Source organism: Artemia franciscana, chromosome 4 (genome assembly GCF_032884065.1).
Source record: "Artemia franciscana chromosome 4, ASM3288406v1, whole genome shotgun sequence".
In the NCBI taxonomy this organism is placed as follows: Eukaryota; Metazoa; Arthropoda; class Branchiopoda; order Anostraca; family Artemiidae; genus Artemia; species Artemia franciscana.
Window position 1 is genome coordinate 39,540,078 of NC_088866.1, and position 21,044 is coordinate 39,561,121.

The 21,044-nt window shown below is 35.6% G+C and overlaps 1 protein-coding gene across 1 annotated transcript; it reads left to right on the top strand.

Moving 5' to 3' along the window:
- The first annotated feature begins 2,917 nt into the window (after positions 1 to 2,917).
- On the top strand, positions 2,918 to 20,125 carry LOC136026416 (phosphatidylserine lipase ABHD16A-like). Its single transcript, XM_065702988.1, has 2 exons — positions 2,918 to 3,011; positions 18,189 to 20,125. Exon 2 carries the CDS (start codon positions 18,199 to 18,201, stop codon positions 19,750 to 19,752), a length of 1,554 nt encoding a protein of 517 aa, XP_065559060.1. The 5' UTR covers positions 2,918 to 3,011; positions 18,189 to 18,198; the 3' UTR covers positions 19,753 to 20,125.
- The last annotated feature ends 919 nt before the right edge of the window (positions 20,126 to 21,044 follow it).

The following is a 21,044-nucleotide window of genomic DNA, read 5'->3' on the forward strand; positions in this document are numbered from 1 at the left end:
CGTCGGACTGAAGCGAATCATCCCGGTGTATTTGAAATCTTCGGGGCCATATTCACGAGGACAAAACAATGATTATCCCTTGTCACAAAAAGATGAAACGTTACTGCAGTAGCAAGCTTTATCACGTCCTAAACTTAACAAGATGGGGAGAAATAATATTTTTAAAAGAAACATTGGTCTGCCTGTTTCCTTGTAGTTAATATCACTCCTTAATAAAACCGAGTAATCGACTGGGATGAGGCTTTGTTAATAAAACAGGCGTTATGCTTCTAATACAAATTTTATTGCCAACAAGGAGTTCACCAATAGCACAAAAGTTTGATGCGACTAGCCTAGCCCTACATCAATAGCCAGCTATGATTTTCTTCAGCACAGAATGGCTCACGGACAACAGATGCAGATACGTTTCAAAGGTGCTTGCACGAAAATGGTTAATTGCAGCCATTAAAAGGCAAAACATAGCACAAGATGAAACATTAAAGTATCATATGCATGAGAATATCCTAAATCAATCACTAGAAACCAAAAAAATAATATTCAAAAGGCTCGCCCATTTCAGCTCAGGTTTGCTACGCGTAGTTGATAATACAATTTTTATTTTAACCGTTCATTTCTATGGGAATATTCTCTCAAACCTTTAAGATTAAAGGTTTATTTGAATGGATTTCGTGTCCTGTGTCAAATATTCGCGGGCAAATTCTAATAAATATTCAGAACTCATCCAGAAAAAAACAGTTAATGTAGTTACAGCTAGTGCCACAATTAATTTAAGCTACTCTTTACAACATTATAAACCCCAAACAAAATTTATCACACGAGCAAAAAAAAGAAAAGAAAGAATTGCTGAAACAATTTGCCTTTAGTGTACTGGTTCAAGCTTGTTCTTGAGACGGATGTTTCTAATGAATACAGAGGCGAGGGCTAGCAAAGAACGATTTTGATCACTTAAAAGTATGGAGGGTCCAGATTTACAGATCAGATGGTGTCTGTGTTTTATAAGGTGGGATCCATAAAACTGCAAAATTAGATTCGTAAGTGACATATATGGTTCCTAAGAGGATTTTAATACCCCTTTTTGCACTGTATGATTTTCACCATTGAGGAGTTCGATATTATGCACCTGAGGTCCCCAAATAGGACACTCGTGTTCAAGCAGGGGACATACATAAACATTGTGTTCGAGTAGTAAATGCTATATAGAGAATCTAAATCGACACAACGTGGTTAAAGGATTACATTGTTTAGTCACTTTTTTTTATAAGGTCCGTAACATGTGGGCTAAATAAACATGCGTCACTTAAAGTCACACAAAGGACAACTGCAGCCAAAATGGTAGGGTACCAGGGATTAAGGAAAACAACGTCTCTTTTCAGACAATTAAAGGACATCACTTTTGTATCATTGCCGTTAATCTGAATCCCATTTAAGGCGCAGAGATCTTGGAATTTGTCTTTGAGCTTACTATCGAACTACAAGATTATTTAAAACTTCTCAATGATTTATGACCGCTTTCTCTTCTTCGTAAAAAAATACTTTGAATTCTAAAAAGGCTCCATTTAGCTATCAACAAGTTAATGCAATGCAATACCTCATAACCGACATGCTATTTCCTTTTCTCTTATCATTTTAGTAGATCACATCAACGAGAAATTGCCAAAAATACAAAATTTAATTCGCTTGTGGAAATGCAAGCACTCGATTTGCCTATTCTAAGCAATTTAAGGCCTTAGAGTCCAGCAAGTACCAAAATACAGCTTTAGTTATTTGCTCTAGCTCTCTTTTGCACAAGGTAACAACACAAACAAACAAGATGAATTTTTTTATCCACCGTAAGAAAACAATAAGATATTTTCGTAATCATTAATTGAATCACCAGACGCAACAGACTTAGAGCATGTTCAAACGCATAAGGAAACGCTCAAAACCGATTAATGACATGGGAAAACAAAAGAATTTCAGGGCTAGAAATTCTGTTTTTAGTTTCCCAATACCATCGATCGGTTTTTTGTGTGTTGTCGAGTAAAAATTAGTAAGTATTAGTGGTTTGTGTCCGGAACCATCAGATCTATTTAACATGAGTAATGCTTCAAATAATAATAATAATTTATTGTTACCTTCTACATACAACAAAAATGCATTAAAAATGAGTATAAAAAATAAAAAGAAAAACAAAAAGGGCACAGAAAAAAAGAACACGCACAATTCTTGACAACTTCAGACGCTTTAGGATACTTTTTTTTTTTATTAAAAATAAAATGTCCTTCAATCAGCTACCAAATGGTTCTCCTTATGAGATTACGTAATTCTAATGAAGTTTTGTAGGAAGTGCGGGTACTTAAGCTGCTTGTCCCCAGCAGCTTAAGACCTATAGGCGGGCCGGTACCAATACGTCTCTTCAAACTCACTCCCACTCCCTTGTGCACATTTCTAAATATAACTGAATCAACTCTTTATCCATTGTCTTGTTCATGCTCAAGTATATGGATTAAACATCATAAGCTTTCACAGCTGGCGACGCTTGATACTTGATATAAGGCAAGTTAGTGGAAAATCGATAATTCTGTTGCAGTGGTCAGCAAATCTAAGTGACAGTTCATCCATTTCTTGACAAATCTAGAAAAATATCGTACCGTTGCGAAATGTAACTATTACGAGTCTAACTGGGGACACTAAATGTAACTGTTACGATCCCACGAAATGTAACTATTACGAGTCCAAATGGGGATACCAAATGGGGCTTTGTAAGAAAAAGGAAGATACTTGATAAGAAATAAACTCGGCGTAGAGACTTGGCGCATACAAGTTTATCCTGTCTGTACTCTTTAGAAAAATTTTTATCGTTTAAACACTTCTTTCTTCCTGTCAATAGGCTTATATTGTTTGCCAAGCGCCAAAACAAGATTGGTGAAGCAATTAATATCAATCTGACTTTTCGCCGAAGAAGATAAGTAAAAACTTTTAAATATTCAAGGGAAAAATTTAGGGAACTAACCTAAAAATTAAATATTAAGGTAGGTTTCCGCTGGTTAGACATGGAATCTTTGAGCTAAGTAATTGCTTACATTAGCCATTCTGCAAAAGGAATCACACCCAAAAAAAATTGAAAACTGCTTTAAAACATTCTAAAATCATTGTACAAATATAAAACTAAAATTATGTATTCTCTATGGATTATACTGTTATCTGATGTTGATGATGATCTTATACTCGTAAACTTAGTGTAAACAACTTTAATTAATGATACCGAGTAATGGGAAAAACCTTGGAGAATAGCCTAAATAGCCAAGTCTTTTAAGGCAGGTTATTATTCAGGATTTTAATGTGTGTAAATATAGAGCAGTCCATAAAATTGACTTACAAACAAAGTGAACAAATCACTTAAATGCCATTTGCTATAGGCTAGTCTTTCAATATAAAACAGCAGACAATTTCTCTCTTTAGTGTTAGATAGTCTATAAAAATAGGTTTTAAACTTAGGACTACTAGGCCTAGGATTTCATTATAAATTCATTTTATAAAAGTTATACAATTCCCAAGCAATGATTTGTCATGATTAAGTTGGAAAAAAGAGCAAAGTAATTTCTTCATTTTTCAGTGAAGTTATAGCAAATCATATTACTGGCTTTTGTATAAAGTGAACATACCACTTGACGCCTTTTTTATGCTTTTTATGAATATGGTAATTGCTTCTACCTTACATTCAAATTTACGCACTTTTTAACCTAACCTAAGCTAACCTTATTATAAATAATTTTAGCACTAAGAAAATGTAGTATCATTTTGTCAAAAACAGTACAGAGAAAACATAGTATTATCACCTTAGGTAAAATTCTAGTTAATTGACTTCTTGCTGTCTCAGAAAGGGTTTAGGTTATGAAAATTAAACTTTCAGGGATGAATCTACAGACTAAAGTATGTCCTGGGAAGGTATGTTGAAGCAACTACCTCCACTCCTTCTCCCTCTAGAGGGCCCTGACATTTGATGACCTTTAAAAATATGTGTTTTATACAAGTGAAACTTTGCAAAATAGATCTTCTGCATAATTGAAGTATAACAAAATTGTTTTCAGCTTCATAACTTTGCTCAATTCCATTTTATAAGGTTTTAAAGATATGCAAATACATTTCCTAAATAAAAAAAAAAAAACAACATTGATATGGCTCAAAATTCTACTCAAATAACTGGTATTGCATTTTCAGAACTAAAGGCAGAGAAAAAGCAACTAGTAACTGAAAATTAAGGTAAAACATTGTCTTGTCAAAATTTCCTTAGGTATAGACCTGTCATGTACCCAAATTTCAGGGCCCTCTAGAGGGAGAAGGAGTAGAGGTGGGTACTTCAAAATACCTTCCCAGGACATACTTTAGCCTGTAGATCCATCCCTGAAAGTTTCATTTTCCTAACCTAAACCCTTTCCAAGATAGCAAGAAGTCAATTAACTAGAATTTTACCTCACATTATCTTAATCATTTTAATCCATCTGAGAGCTTTAAGGTCTTCCAGACCTGTAGTGCTTTTGGGTTGATAACTGCCAGTTGAACCTCCACTGCTTCTTCTCCTACTCTTTGTCAAGTTGGTTTTTGAAGGACTGGACAGAGGGAACACTGACAGTTGAATCTTTCAGTTGATTCCAATGGTTTATGACTCTTCTTGAAATGAATGTTTGGCTAGTTTTAGATAAGGAGCTTGACTTTGGTTGCTTCTTGGAGTGTCCTCTTGTGTTGTGCTGGCTGGTACTAAGATCACCACCAAAGATTGCTGACTTTTTGCTCTGCAGCTTGTAAGATACATTCTAAGACCATACTGGCTATGCATGATGTATGAAAACAAAGAAAGGGAATAAAAAATGAAAATAGGAAAACAAATTGGTGAAAATGTGTATGACAAATATGTAGCTCATTATTTTGCTGGAAACAATAGATAACTTATACTTTAATTGAAAATTTGTCATTTTTAAGAGCTTAAAAAGTGCTTAAATTTGAATTTGTAGTAGAAGCAATAATTATATTTGTAAAGAACATAAAAAAAAGGCATCAAGTGGTATGTTCACTTATTTGGTAAGTCAGTAATATGAACTGTCATAATTTTTTTTAAATTTGTCATTTTTAAGAGCTAAAAAAGTGCTTAAATCTCAACTTAAGGTAGAAGCAATTATTATATTTGTAAAGAGCATAAAAAAGGCATTGAGTGGTATATTTACTTTTTATGAAAGCCAGTTATATGATTTGCTATAATTTTACCCATGTTTCAATCCACTCTTTCCTCTCTTGGTTTTGACATTTTTCAACATTTAGGTTAAATGTCAGTTTTTAAGAAGCCTAATAGAATAAGAAGAAAACATAAGGGGAATTATCTTTTATTTCTTTATTCAACAAATCAATGATTTTAAAATATAACTGGTACTTGTATCTTAAACTGACTACTGCTGAAGTTATTCATTCATTAATGCATTATAGACCGTTTTTTGGTTTCTTTCAGCTTAGAATGAGATAAGACAAAGAGGAGTGACAGAATAGATGGAAAATGTATTATTTGGGTTATATACTTACACATTTGGGAAGAGGGTTAAGGCATTTGAACAGTGTGAACTTTAAAAGCAATTTTTACTACATAATAAACAGAATAATTGTAAATAGCACATTAGGTGAGTAGACCTGGCTTACTTTACCCCCCCCCCCCCCAAATGTGCAACTCTTACTTTGGAATATTTCATTAGGATTGAGTATCAGAGAAACAAATAAGAAAAATTTTAGGTAGTGGATATATCATGCAAGTACCACAGCTTCTATAAAATGGATATAGAATTACATAGTAAGTTTGAAACCAAAGATTTAACCTTTTTATATCCCAAAACTATAGAATGAAATTATCATTTTCAAAGGTCAAAAAAGGGTCAAAATTGAATTTGCAACAAAACCAATTATTATATTCAGAAAGAGCATAAAAAACTGCAACATGTGTCATGTTCACTCTTTTCATAGGTCAATTATATTGACTGCTCCATGTTTACCTTTTTGTGTTTCCTTTTCAAGAGGGCAACCACTTCACTAGTACCTCAGAATTTATAGTTTGCTTTGCAAAAGCAGGAATGTTAAACTGGTGCCACCTTTGGCTTAGTAAGGCAGTTGCACATGAGCTTTTTTTGTCTACAATAGGCAGTTTTTATTGGTACTATCCTAGGCTATTTAAGGGTTTTTTGGTAAATATTAAGTAGTTCACATAAATGACCCACAAATAAAGTGAACACACCAGTTGATGCCCTTTTTTATGCTTTTTCTGAATAAAATGATTGCTTTTGTCACAAATTCTATTTTAAGCCTGTTTGAACATTTGAGAATTATAATTTTTATCTACAGTTTTGGGTAAAAAAAAACTTGAACATTTGTTTCAAAGTAACCTACTCTCTGACTATAAATTTATTTTCTTACAGTTATTTAATCCACAGGCTACACTTCAAAAATTCAAATACAGCATTCATTCATTGCAAAAATTCAAAACAATTCAGCTATTTTTCCATCCAACATTTTTCTTCTATCAATCCATACATCCATTGAATGGTGAGAAAATCAAGAACAAAAACACACAATAAATAAGTAATATGGGTTATTTGTTTGGGAATTCAAGTGGCAAAGTTTCCTCTTCCCCTCTTTGCAGGTCTTGTAATCTTAAAAATGAAACAATTGACCATTGCCTATTTGATGTAATATGCTGATATCTGCACAGTATACCCTGCAATGTAAAATGTTAGAATGCTTCAAACACCACAAAATTTCACTATCAGCCAAGAGTCTTGCTGACCATACCTGCACACAGAGCACAGAACTCAATATATATTCTCTTATAATTCAACTCCTAGTATCAAAAGATTTACTGCAAGAAATCTGAACAGATTCTAGATAAATAAGGACAAACCAACTCAGTAGCTCTGTCCATCTCACAAAGTGAATCAAAAGGAAAAGGGCTGAATAGTCTTGACTGAAAAGCCTGCAACTACTGAAAAAGAAGAAGAAGAAATCTATACTATTAAAGAACTTCAAGTGGTAAATATATAGTAGCCGGCCACTTCTGACAGAAACATGGGTAAAGATCTAGAATAGTGGCTTTTCAAAAGGAGAGACGCCAGAACAAAATAGGAGATGTTTTTATATTGCTAATTTGTGACATTTTTGTGGTTTTATTTACATTTTTAACAATTTGTGCCCCCTCCTCTAATGGTCTAGATAGTACTAGGCCATGTAAAACAAATTAACATATTAGTTGATAAAACTGATTCAGAAACTGAGATGAATAGGAAAAAAAGATATATGACTCTTTGATGCTTGGTCCATATTATCAAGTAAGAGTTCTGTCATTTCGTTTTGGTTAGTTTTTTATGGCACTTAGTATTTACCAAGTGACATGGAGCAATCACAATTTCTGTTGGTCTGTCTGTCTTTCAGTCCTGGTTTTGTGATTTTGGGCACTTCCAGATAAGCTAGGACAATGAAAGTTGGCAGGCATGTCAGGGACTAGACTAAATTAGAAATAATCTCTTTCCCAATTTGACCATCTGAAGGGGAATGGAGGGACAGTTAATTCAGAAAAATTTGAAAAAAATAAGGTATTTTTAACTTAGGAATGGGTGATTGTATCTTAATGAAATTTGAGATTTAGAAGCATCTTGTGGTTCAGAGCTCTTTTTTTAAATCCCAACCAGATCTGGTGACATTGGGAGGAGTGGGAGAGTGAAACCAGAAATTTTGGTAAAGACTTTGAGTGGAGAGATTGGGATGAAACTGGTGGGAAGAATAAGCACAAGTCATGAATACATGATTGAAATAATCAGACTGGATCTGCTGTCTTGGGGGGGAGTTGGGGGGATTTTCAGTGCTTTGGTGAGTTTGGTGCTTCTGAATGTGCTAGGATGATGAAAATTGTTAGGCATGTCAGGGACTTGCACAAATTGACTTGATAACAGTCTTCCCCCCACTTTGACCATCTGGGGGGAGCTAGAGGGATGAGAAATTGTGAACATTGAGGTATCTTCACCTTATGAATGGGTCATCAGATCTTAATGAAACTTGATATATAGAAAGGTCTTTTGTCTCAGCTACTTAATTTTCAGTTTGAATTGGATCTGGGGACCTAAGGGGGTGGAGGGGGGAAGTGGAAACCTTGGAAACCCAAAATCTTGGAAAACACTCAGAGTGGAGAGATCTGGATGAAACTTGATGGGAAGAATAAGCACAAGTTCTAGGTACATTATTGAATTAACTAGACCAGATATGCTCTCTTTGGGGGAGTTGGGGGAATTTCCAGTGCTTTGGTAAGTGTGGTGCTTCTGGACATGCTAGGATGATGAAAATTGGTAGGCATGTCAGGGACCTGCACAAATTGACTTGGTAACAGTCTTTTTCCTTGATTCAACCATCTGGGGTGCCGAGGGGAGAGGGAAAACAGAATAAAATGAGGTATTTTTAACTTAGAAAAGGGGGAGCAGATCTTAACGAATTTTGATATATAGAAGGACCTCATGTCTCAGAGTTCTTATTTTAAATCCTGACTGGGATTAAGCCTCTGATTTTTGTTTTAAATCAATCTATTGATTCTTAGAATTTTGCTAGAGCTCATGCCATATGAGCTCTTGGCTCTTCTGACCTTGTCACAAGTGCCATATGAGCTCTTAGCTCTTGTTCATATTGCTTAAGGCTATATGAGCTCATTTGAGGGGATGAGGATGAATTTTCAAATGGCAAACAAAACTGCAGAATAGATGTAAACTTAGCATTACAAAGGTGCTTCTCTTTGTGTTCCAGATCTCCTTTTAAAGAGCTGCTATTCTAGACCTCCATTAAAACATGTTAAACAAATAACAGTAGGCTAGGGCCATAAAAATGCATATTTTATGCTAGGCTGTTTCCAAATATCATGGTAATTTTTCTGGCTATGCATCCCCCTTCCCTGGTGGCCCAGATGTAGCTATAGGAATGCATAAAATGCCTTGTATCTCTGTGGCTTAGAAGTTTGCATAGATGACAAGTCAAATGAAAAATGTCTGTCATTTTGCTAGTGAATCTACAAATAATGACTTTTTTTTTACAATCGTTCTTATAGACAATAACATATACATGGATTAAAGTATAATGATTGTTGATCATAACCTATATTGCTTTCAATAGTTTGAAACTATGCTATTATTTTCCAAAAGTTAACATTTCTCACTTTTGCATGAGCAAAAATTGTTATAATTGACTGGATGATTAGACCTGAGGTTTTTGCTGCTAAAGTATAGCTACCATTACAGATATCCAAAAAGAAGGAGAATGAATAGTTATTAATTTGTTTTTATGCCACAGAAAACACTAGCATTTGCTGAAGCACTCTTCTGTTGTAAATCTCTAAGGCTAGTAATTGACCTACTATCATGTCATTTTCTAAACTCTGGTGCTGAAGTATAGCAGATTTTTCAGTATTTCGCTTTACAGAAAGATCTAAAAGATAGCCATACATTATTCAAAGTACACTAGTCCATTACCTTAAATTTTATTGACCAGCAAGATAATGTGATGTCAAACCTCCTGTTGAGACTCTTGCTGTGGGATGTGAATTTCATCAAGGTTTTGGCATCCAAAGGTAGCTTCTATTCCACATTTGTTTACTCCCAATTGATGCCCTTCTTGAATGATTCAGCAGTCTTGGATTGAACAGTGGCATCTGAGGTACTATTCCCAAGTGGCATAGAACAAACAGTATAGAAGTTCTGATGCACGCATCACTGGTGTCTGGGAACCTATATTTTCTGACCACGTACCCTGGTGGAGCTGTAGTGGGGTGAGGAGAAACCCCAACTTAGACTTGAGTGTTCATGCAACTTGTAAGTCATGATTACATCTCCCACTTTTCTTACGTGTCCTTACGTGTAAGGAGTTTTAGGGACCTAAGGCAATCTGCATGAGTTTTTTCTTACAGGTGTGATACAAGCTTGGTGGCTTACCACCAAACATTCTCAAGTGCTTTAGCATCCATTATATGCTGGAGATAATCATGCCAAGCTTTAGATGAGGGCAAACTAATGCCTTGTTGAATTTTCTTACCACATGTGGCTTCCTGGTGGTGAACATTCTCCTAATGAGCCTTGGGGCGGATCTTGAGCTCCTTGTCAATAATAACACCTAAATTCTTTTCTTCAGTTACTTCCTAGATTTGGTTGTTCCAATTTTTTTTTTTTTCAAAATGAATAACTTCACATTTGGATGTTCTTCATTACATATGGCTTGTCTTAGTAGCTTACAATCATCAATATTCAACATCAGAGAATTCTTTACCAAAAAATTCGTTAATCTAACCTATAATCTCAGCAGCACAAGCATTTAGCTTTAGTGACAGATGATTATGTTTTGTACCTTGTCAACAGCTTTTGCATGATCTAGCAGGATGGTATCCACACCAAGGTCTCTTATCAAGGAGTTTTGTGACAATATAATAAGACTCAATGAGGTTAGTGTCAATGGAGTGACCTTTGCAAAAGGTTTAGTTGTATACTGGTTTAATGTAAAGTTTGCACAGCTCAACAAGTTTGAGAATAGCAAAACAAACTTTGACAAAACTCTATTTGATGGTTGCTTTTTACTTGCCTCCCTGTAAAGATGCCCTTGAATGGCAACATTTAGAAACTTACCTTTATAACATAAAACAGCAAATATAGCTAAGTTTATATAAAGCTTGAACTAAAATTTGGAATGAACGACTTTTAAGTATCTGCCTTATTAACTTGGAAATCATCTAGAACATGGAAGGGTTTTGATCTTTCCAGTATAAAAGGAGATATTTGACTTGGAATATTTTCAATCTGTCCAGACTATATTAGGTCTGAGGACATGCAAGTACCCAAAGATAAAATTGTCTCTTTGATAAAACATGTAAGGTAATTTCAGATGGTCATTAGAGCTTGATTTAGTATCTGTTCTATCAACTTGGAATAATTTCAACCTTTCCTGTATAAAAGGAATTACTCGACTTGGAAGATTTTCAATTCACTCAGACTAGCCAGGCTTGACATAAATCAGTTGATCCAGCTTTAATCAGTTGCAGTCACAGTCATAATTTAGTGTAGTTGCAGTCACAAGTATTTGTAGTCTTAAGTTGTCACAGTCCCAGTTGTAAGCAGTTGCAGTTGCCTATCCTGATGTTTATGAGATTATCACTTGGTTAGATTCTGGTGTGCCAAAAAAACAAATATCAATCGGGATCTTCACTATTCAGTATGTGCTTTGTAAGTACCATAAAATGTTATCCAATAACCATTGCTGTGGAGGCTAAACTCAAAGCAAAGAATACACTTCTTAAAAAAAAGTGGTTGATTCTCTTATGGATCTAAAGCTGTTGGATATCAAACCTACATTTCAATTGAAAAAAAAGATGAGCATCAGTCTACAGGTATATATCTCCTCTAAATGTGGGTAGCTAGAAGTGCGGTTTTGCAGGCATCAGTAAAAACAAAAACTGCCCACCCACTGCAACTGAGACAGTTTTCAAGAAAGAGCAAAGGCAATCAGTAAGGACCCATACAGTTACCTTGTTTGTTTGTTTTTTTACTGAGTAATTGAAATTTCCTGAAGTTGGTTTATAATCTTTGTGGATTGCATTCCAGAAAGAGCAAAGGCAATCAGTAAAGACCTATTCAGTCACCTTGTTTGTTTTTATTGAGTAATTGAAGTTTTCTGAAGTTGTTTTATGATTACTTTGGACTGAAGGTCAGTTTCAATGATTAGAGTAGTGGAAAAAAGTAAAAACAGTACAGTTGGGTCCTGAGATAAATTTGCTTTTTTGTTTCTTGTGGACCCCCACAAAGCAGGATAGGATTTTACTTCTATAAATGTGTGCTGATTACGTTTTAATGAAATAATTGAATTCAGTACAATTTTCTGGGATTACCAATATCTTTGTCTTGAAACATTAAAGATCAGGATGACATAATAGTTGAATGAGAATACAGAAAGTATTGATATTCATAAGGCAAGTGGAACACAGGACTTTTTGGAGTCAATCCAGTCTACTTTACTTTGCTAATGCAATGAAATCTCAGTTCATTGGGACAATCAGTTATGGAAGAAATGCTGGTTCTTCTGTGAACCTAAGTAGCCATCCAAGGCTGCTTCAATGAATAGCTTGCATGTTTCATTAATAAGGGGTGCCCTACCACTGGATAGCTAACTCACTGTGAAGATTAGCAGAGCCAACAATATGGCCTCAAGTATTTGTCCACATACTGCCCATACTCTTGACAGCGGATTCACATGATGTCTAGCACATACAGCACAATAAGAGGTTAAGAGATTTAGGAATGCCATCATGTAGTGCTTGCTGCTCAAAGGATAAATAAAGCTTTTGTAGTAGACAACATAAAAATGCTTTGGATCTACACTGATGCTAGAAACATGCTCTAACTTTATTTTACTGGTCAAGAACAGCGCCCCATAGTAAATTCTGAAAATGTTCCGAATTTCCAGGATCAACTAAGTGTCCAAGCTGATCAGATTTCCCAACTTTCAAACCAAGCTAGTATCAAACTTCCCCATAATGGTAGTCCATTCATCAACTGGTTTGTACCTATTTCTAGCAATGAAAAGTGCAAATTGAGATATTCCAAAAGTTTGTCAATGAAGCTGCAAAGTTTCTTGAAAGTTGTACCTACCACCTCTTTAGCCATTTCTGTAGAATATCCCAACTGAGAGGGTAACAAAACAGAGAATTTTGACCCCATTATCAGACCACATCTGAATTGAACAGTTTGGCTTTTTACCTGGAAGAAGCACCACAGATGCCTTAGTTAGACTAAAGCATCTAATAAAACTTAGTTTCAAAAAAAGAAAAACTGTCCATGCAATATTTTTATATAAAGATTCAGCATATGATAGAGTTGATGTGGGGCAACTAATCAGAAAGCTTTCTGTACTGGGTTTACCAGACCTACTTGTAAATTGGATCAACCAATTCTTGATGGGCAGGGAAGTTCAGGCCTCCTTGGGGGGCTCCTACTCAAAGTTTAAGAGAAAAGCTTACAACATTGGACTCCCTCAAGGATCTGTTCTAATTCCACTTCTCTTCTCAGTGTATTGTTATGATATAAGCCTGGAAAATGTCCTTGGAGCAAAGCTTTTTCTGTATCCTGACAATATTGCTGTTGTGGTTGTGGGGAGAGACCCTTTATGCTTACAGTCAGCCTCTCAAAAAACGGTAGATAATGCTATCAATTTGGGCAAATAGTAATAATATGGTTTTCTCAACCCATAAGTCAGTTAGTGTGTTCTTCCACAAAATGCATAATCTGGCTACTTTCAAACCACAGGTGAAACTGAATGGGCAAGGGATTGTAGTTGCAGAACATGCACGCTTTCTGGGAGTTATATTTGACCAAAAAACGACATGGAAACTCCATCTAGATGAGCTGATTGGCAGTCTCAAACAAAGACAAAATTTCATTAATGCTCTCTGCCATGGAAGAAGAGGTGCCCCCACAGCCTTTGCCTCAACTGTGGCAAAAAGTGGCCTAAAATCTACTCCTATTGCAGCTATGTATTGTGAAGTGGGGATCCAGTCCCTTCACTCCAGAAGGAAATATTTCCTTGCAAGATATTTTACAAAGAAAATAAGACTCAGGAACCACATTATTTACAAAGAAATTATTAGCCACCACAACCCTTGTGTCCGCCTTAAACCAACAGAGATGTCCTCTTTCCAGAGATTCCTTTGGCTTCCAGGCATGGAAACGTTCATGTAGAATGGCAGGCTGACTGTCAATTTGGATGATGATTTGCCTAGTGCCTCCAGAGGAATTAAGAAACTGATTATTCCTAAGATCAGCATCAGAAAAAGGAGGGCCTCCCCCAAGCACTGATGAAAATCATATTCTTGGGAAAGTTGGCAGAATATCAGGAATACATTCAAGTTTACACAGATGGCTCAAAGACAGAAACAAAAAGTAGTTGTGCAGCAGTTATACCCTCCCAGAGCCTGTCTCTTTCCTACCGTTTGCCCCCCAACCTAACAATTTTTCCTGCAGAGCTTATGGCAATTAAGTTTTCCCATCAAGCCAAACAGGAGAGAAAACATCAGAAGTATATTATCTGCACTGATTCACTTTCAGCTCTGGATTACCTCTCACACCAGCAACACCAAGCAAGAAATGTTGCCATTGAGATTGAAAATTTGGTTACTCAACTTGCAAAAAAGGGTATATCTGTTCTATTCATATGGGTTCCAGCACACTGCGGTATAACAGGAAACGAATTAGCATATCAGGCTGCAAAATAAGCCTCCCAACTAGGCCTGATCACTCAAACCCCTATTACTGGTCCCGAATTTCTATCAGAAGTTGCTGCTTGGTATCTGTTTCTGCTTGATACCTCAAAGCTTTAAGTAGAGCATGCACAATGTCTAATCCTATATGCCCACTAATGACCAGCAAGTCCAAAACAAAAGAATCAAGACGTTCAGGAAGGAAGTAAATAATACCAACAATCTGGAACATTTGCCTATTAGGCGTCATCTTATCAGCAATACCTGAAAATGGTAGAGGTTGTTTAGTAGCAAGTAGTCTTGTACTAAGGCATCTTTGCAGTTGGGAGTCAATAACTTTGGCAAAATTGAGAGTAAAACATATGACTGATTCATTTTGTCACCAAGAAGGCCTTTCAAGCTATCAAGAGTTATTTTGCATTTGTATTGGAGCTGGGAACCATGACATAATGAAAGAAAACGATTAAAAATGGGGTTTTAAAGGCCAAACGAAAATACTGAAGAAAACACATATTTGAAGAGAACAACCGCCTCTCTTCTTCAGTGTGAACAAAATAATATAATAAAAAAAAACCCCAAAACGAACGCGGAAAGTGCAACAAAACCAATGAAAAAAACCGCCAAAAAATTAAAGATAAGTGGAATTTTCCATGATGCAACCATTACGCACTTTAAGCTGTTGAGTATTTGGATGTCAAGTATTCAGACCACAGATCACCCCATTCTATGGTTTCTACATATGAGCTGACCTGCTTTGGACTTTTTGGCAGCATCATCTACTTTGTTTATGAGCCCATGATTCTATATGTCAGACTATTTTCTTCTTGAGATTAAACTCTATAGATTGATTTGAGTTTGTAAAGTTAATTCCAAGTGAAACATTGTAAGTCCTTTGTTTAGTGTTGGTACAGTTTAAATACTAAGTCTGAAGTATTATTATCATTTTAGCACTACATGTCAGTATCACCAACGCTCCAGAATCGTTCACACTACTAGGTTTGCTACTTTCTAGCACTGAGTTTGATAATGATATTCCTTTGTTTCAAAGCTTTTGCAGAAGAGCTTTTATAATACTTATAACTAACACTAACTGGTCTGACTCTATGGTCACTGCAGACTGTGCACCATTGGTTCTGGTGACTTGTTGGTGTAGAGGGTGTATTAGGGTTAAAGAGAACAATGGGATTTACATTGGTAGGCCATAGAGCACATAAAAGACTGATCGACTATTTGGTGAATATGATTGTCAGGCCATTCAATTGGTTCCTTTTTCTTAATACGGTAGTGAGTTAAGTACAGAAATGAGCACTCAACTGCTGAAGTTGGCAGTAGGGTTTAACTAGATAAGCCACCAGCATAAGTGAATGGATATTTGAATGGAATGAAAGGACTGGCAATTGATTGTTCTTCTTTTAATCTGAAAAGCTGATTAGAATATTTTTTTTGCAATATGAACTTTGACTGTGTTGCACTGGTCAGTTACCTTGCTGTACCCATAGTGAACAAGGCACTTCAAAGCTGGATGCATGTCTTACTAAAAGCAAAAACGAAGTGGTTGATCAAGTTTCAAATTTCAGTATTATATTGCAATTTGATAGTATGTGAGAGAAACAAAAAGAGGTCTTCTTCAACTATATTCCAGTAGAGCGTGAAAATTGAATTCATCAAACAAGATATGGACATTAAAATTTAATATGAATTAAACTCTAAAACCCTAAATTAAAACAGATTTACTTGGACCACATCTGGTGTAAGAAACTTCAAGGGAAACCTCACAGGAATCTGATGTGTATGTGTTGCTCCATGTCTTGATTTCCTGGTCTTGCAACCAGCATTCCACTTCTTTGACTACCCTATCCCTATTTTGTAATCCCCTGAGGTCTCTTCTCTTCATTACAGTACTCAGAAAAAACAATGTTTACGTCCACTTTACCATTGTTTCCCTTCAATGGCGTCATAACGAAAACTAAATGTAAAGGTAAAGAATAAGGCATTAGACTTTACGTTCATGCTGACACTGCTCATCTCCATTTCGTGACCCTTCAGCCAGGAAGTCTAATGGAGGGTTTAGGGTGGCCAGCCATCCTTTGCTTCAGCACATCCTTCCTTTTTACCTTCCCAGATTGAAAGCTGGATCAGCTCTGACTTAGCATATAGAATCAAGCCCCTGACCACCATTCCAAACCAAATAGCCAGCAATACTAGGAGTTGAACTCTGTCCTCACTGACAAATGATTCCAAGTTTAGCATACTAGCGACTCAGCTAGGATGGCTCAAAATTGCACTAAACCACCTTTTTTGCATTTCAAAGCTTCAATTAAAAACAGTAAGAATTACGAATATCTCGACTTCATAGCTCTCCAAACATTGTTCATGACAAAAACAATCTATATTTCATCCAACAACGAAAACTAGCTGTTACATTTTATAATCAGAACTTATGAAAGTTAAAAAGCTTGTATTTTAATGAATTAAATACATGCTTTCAAATTAAAACACAGTGAAATTATCCATGGTAAATACCAGGATATAATCCCTAAAAATTTTCTAATACATTATAATAAAATGTGTACTCTGCAGAAAATACAGAAAATATATAAAATCTGCATTCAGACCTTTAGGCTTTACATTTAACAGGAGTATTATATCCACAGCAGTGGTGATAAAAAACTAATGCAGTGAAAATAAGAAAGAACAAAACATAACAAATGACCAAACACCACTGCGAAATTCCAAATATAATACTTTCAACAAAATATTATAACAAGCCCCCCCCCCCCAATAGCTCCGATTAACTTATGAACTTAAGTTCCTCTAAGAACTAACTCAGTCAAGCTAACTTCCATTTCTTCTTTTTTTTTTACTATCAATAGAGTAAGCTGTAATTTTCTGAAACTGTCAGGAGCTACTGTTAGCTAATACTAGAGCACTGTGTTTATAGTACCACACATATGATTTCGCTATCATTACTGCTTTGACAATAACAAAACGGTAAGCACTAAGACAAGACTCAAGTGACTAATACGTAGGGTTGCCACCTGAAGCGCGTAACCTGCTATTTCAGCACTACTTCATTACCTGTTGCGCTGTAGCACAAGCTACATCAAAAGTAGCACTTTTCTTTTACATGACCAAATTAAAAATATAGATGCATAAACCGCAATTATATGATGTGTCTCACATCAAAATATTTGTCTGAATGTTATTTGTGCATGACAATAATGTAAATACACTCAAACACAGGATATGCGTGTGTGCACACATTTTCCCACTCACTGCTTTCTCTCCCTCCCCCCCCCCCCATTTTTCTAGTTACCTCATTCCATGCTCTTTTTTCTGTTTTTTAGTCTTTTCTTTTAAACAAGTTTGTAGATTTGGTCAAATAGTGGCACCCTTGTCATAATCCCCCCCGAAAAAAATACTCTAGATCCGCCTTTAGTGAGCAATGGGGAATTTTAGTGCCCTGGTCATTGAGGCTTTGTTGTTAATGTCATCTCTGGAGGCTTATGTATTGGAACTAACTACTGATTGAATAAGCCCTTTCTCAAGCTTTAACAGTAACCTCTTTCATGCTAACTGGAAGGAGAAAAAAGGACATACAGGACTTTATGAAGTGAATGTTAGTGTGTTGACTCTGAAAAATCATCATGGCAAAAAAAAATTCTAAATCCCAGATGACACCTATGATGTCATATTATTTCCATGTTTATGTAAAATACTTTTCAGAATATAATATAATCTCGATTTTAAGTTTTATTTTCATTCATTGCATTTTGATTTTGTTTTTTGCAACTATTTGTTTTAAGCATTTCTAATATGAGAGAATTGAACACGGCGATGTTTTTATTTCCATTATGTGCTTCTGACAAAATAAGTCCCTTGTTTATTTAACTTTCAATTTTTATTTTAGGTTTACTGGGATGGACTTACTCTGTATACTCAATGGACCTTCTTTAAAGCAAATATATCCAATTGGTAGTAAACGATCTGTGGATTATCAGAAAAATGCAGCAGAATCCTTTGGTGATGTTGGGATGACTATTTGTCGCTTTGCAGCCAAGCTTAGTGTATATAGTGCTCCAATATTTCTTTTTTACTACAGGAAAAGTAATATTATAGATTATCTTCCATTGTTAAAAAATGTCGTTGCATTGTGGAGCCTAGTTTATACAGCAGGTGTTGTTGTTCGATTTTTGGGCAGATATGCAAACACTGACTATGTAAACTTTGCTAATCAGTTTTCTTCTGCTGTTTCAAGGAAAGATATCAGTCAGGTTGAGAAATTGCTTGCTGGTTATGATTTTGACCTAAAAGGGATCCCAACAACTTTTCATTACTCTGATATTACCACAAAAGAGTGGAAGCCTAGACAGTATTTACCCATTTATAGGCATAATCAGTCTTGGGCACTGGCGTTACCATGTAATGTAATCCGTTATATATTAGCAAATACAATTGGCATACGAATTCTTTATCCTGGTACAATAATAGGATCTTTTATTGATGTGCCATTAATGAAAGGACGGTCATTTTTGACTCTTGAGTATAATGGAAAGCGAGCTAAAATCGAAACGAAAGATAAAAACTATATTGATACAATGTTTATTGATAATCGTGGTCGAAGTACTAATGGAGATACTTTGGTTCTTTGCTGCGAAGGAAATGCTGGATTTTATGAAATAGGCATTATGACTACTCCCCTTGAATGTGGCTATTCGGTTTTGGGTTGGAACCACCCAGGATTTGGAGGCAGTACTGGCAAGCCTCACCCACCCCAAGAATTGAATGCTGTCGATGCTGTAATGCAATATGCACTCTCTCTTGGATTTAGCCCTCAAGAAGTTATTGTGTACGCTTGGAGCATTGGGGGTTTTTCCTCTTCTTGGCTTGTAATGAACTACCCAGAAATCAATTCTATTATTGTTGATGCTTCATTTGATGATGTAGTGCATCTTGCCACGGCAGTTATGCCAAAACCGCTTTCATCTCTAGTCGTAGGAACTGTGAAATCATATTTGAATTTGAATAATGCTGAACAATTGAAACTTTACCCTGGTCCAGTGCGATTCATTCGTCGCACCCGGGATGAAGTCATTTGCAGTAGACCCGGTGACTTAGCCACCAATCGCGGTAATGACTTAGCATTAAAAGTTTTAGTTTATCGGTATCCTTATGTCTTCAAAGATGACGGTTTAATAGCCGCTAAAAACTGGTTGGAACTTGATAAAACTAAAAAGGAGGACTTTGTCAAGCAATTTGGAGATCTTGAAGAATGCCGTCATTTGTTTTTAAAAGAAGGTACTGCAATTCCCTCACAGATTGGTGAAAAATTAGACACAAGAGAAAGAGTGAAATTAAGCCTTTTTTTGCTGTCCAATCATATTACAGATTTTGACAGTACCCATTGTGTCCCTCTTCCGTCCCGTCTCTTTGTTCTGCCGTGGGATGTAAGAGACGTTGCCAAGTCGATTTAAATGGAAAACTGGGATATTTCTATCATTATTTACATTGCTGTTGCTCTTGATATGTTAAAATCTGTTGAATTTCCTTCGTTTTTTTTTATGCTGCTATGCTATATTATACTTAGCAATTCGTATATATAGAAATTGAGTTGGGAGTCTTGTATCATATTTTTGCATTAATACAACCACTAAAGGAAACTAAACTACTTTTTTTTACCAGGTAAAGAGTGACACAAAAACCAAAAATGCATATAACTTATACAAATATGTTTCCTTTTTTGTGCTGTTAGGCTATATTATATTTAGCGATTCGTTTATAGCAATAGGCTTGGGAGTCTAGTTTCATGTTTTTGCATTAATATAACCAATAAAAGAAATTAAACTACTTTTTCTTTACCCGTAAAGAGTGACACAAAAACGAAAATGTACATAGGCTATATACATTTTCGGCTATATAATCTATAATATGTATGATATTATACTATATATTATATAGTCTATATAACTGATTCTGTGCAAGAGGGAGACTACTGGGTGTTCAACTCTCCTTTCTCTGCGCTGATTTGACTTTGTTTTAAATGCTTTAAGAATGAATATTCTAACACAGGGACAACGTGCTAAAAGTTTAAATTCTTTATTTCAATGCTTAGAGAATGACAAGGTTTATTTACTTATAATTGCCATAGACAAAAAAAAGTCCCACTTTAAATGTTTTAAAAGATGGGCGCTAGATAAAACACATGTGATTACCTACTGGTTATGTCTGTGGTATAGTACTCTATAATTCTTTTAAGAAAAGTAGAAAACAATGATCAAAATTTAGTATGAAGAGCGGTGGGCTGAGAGGCATCAAACTGCCTCGTAAGCAAGATTATTTATACTTGTTTCAAATTCTCCAAAGACTGCAATTTCCTAGTGATTCTTGAGAAACCTCTATTATGTAATAGTTTAGCCAAGTCGAACCAATTTTGGAAGGTAGAGGAGCTATTAAAGCCGAATAGCCCCGCCCCTCGAACCCTAGTATGACCGTTCCTAAATGATCAAATTCTTATCGTTAAACATTGATCGGGTCAATATAATTAGCTAAAGGGGGATGTTTGAGGAAATTTAATCTTTATAGAGTTCTGGAATGATGTTTCTACTTCAGTCACAGCTAGTGTTGCTAAAATTTAGATCAATTCTGAAGGGCTACAATAAAATATCTATTTGTGCCAGTGATATTTAGGTCAATGTCAGTCAGTAATAAAGCAATGGGGCCCTTTAATGCTTACTATTGCTACTACTATGACTAAAGCTGCTGTAGA

Bases quoted from the DNA above. Each gene is read 5' to 3' on its own strand.
- LOC136026416 (XM_065702988.1), top strand. From the start codon at position 18,199: ATGGACTTACTCTGTATACTCAATGGACCTTCTTTAAAGCAAATATAT.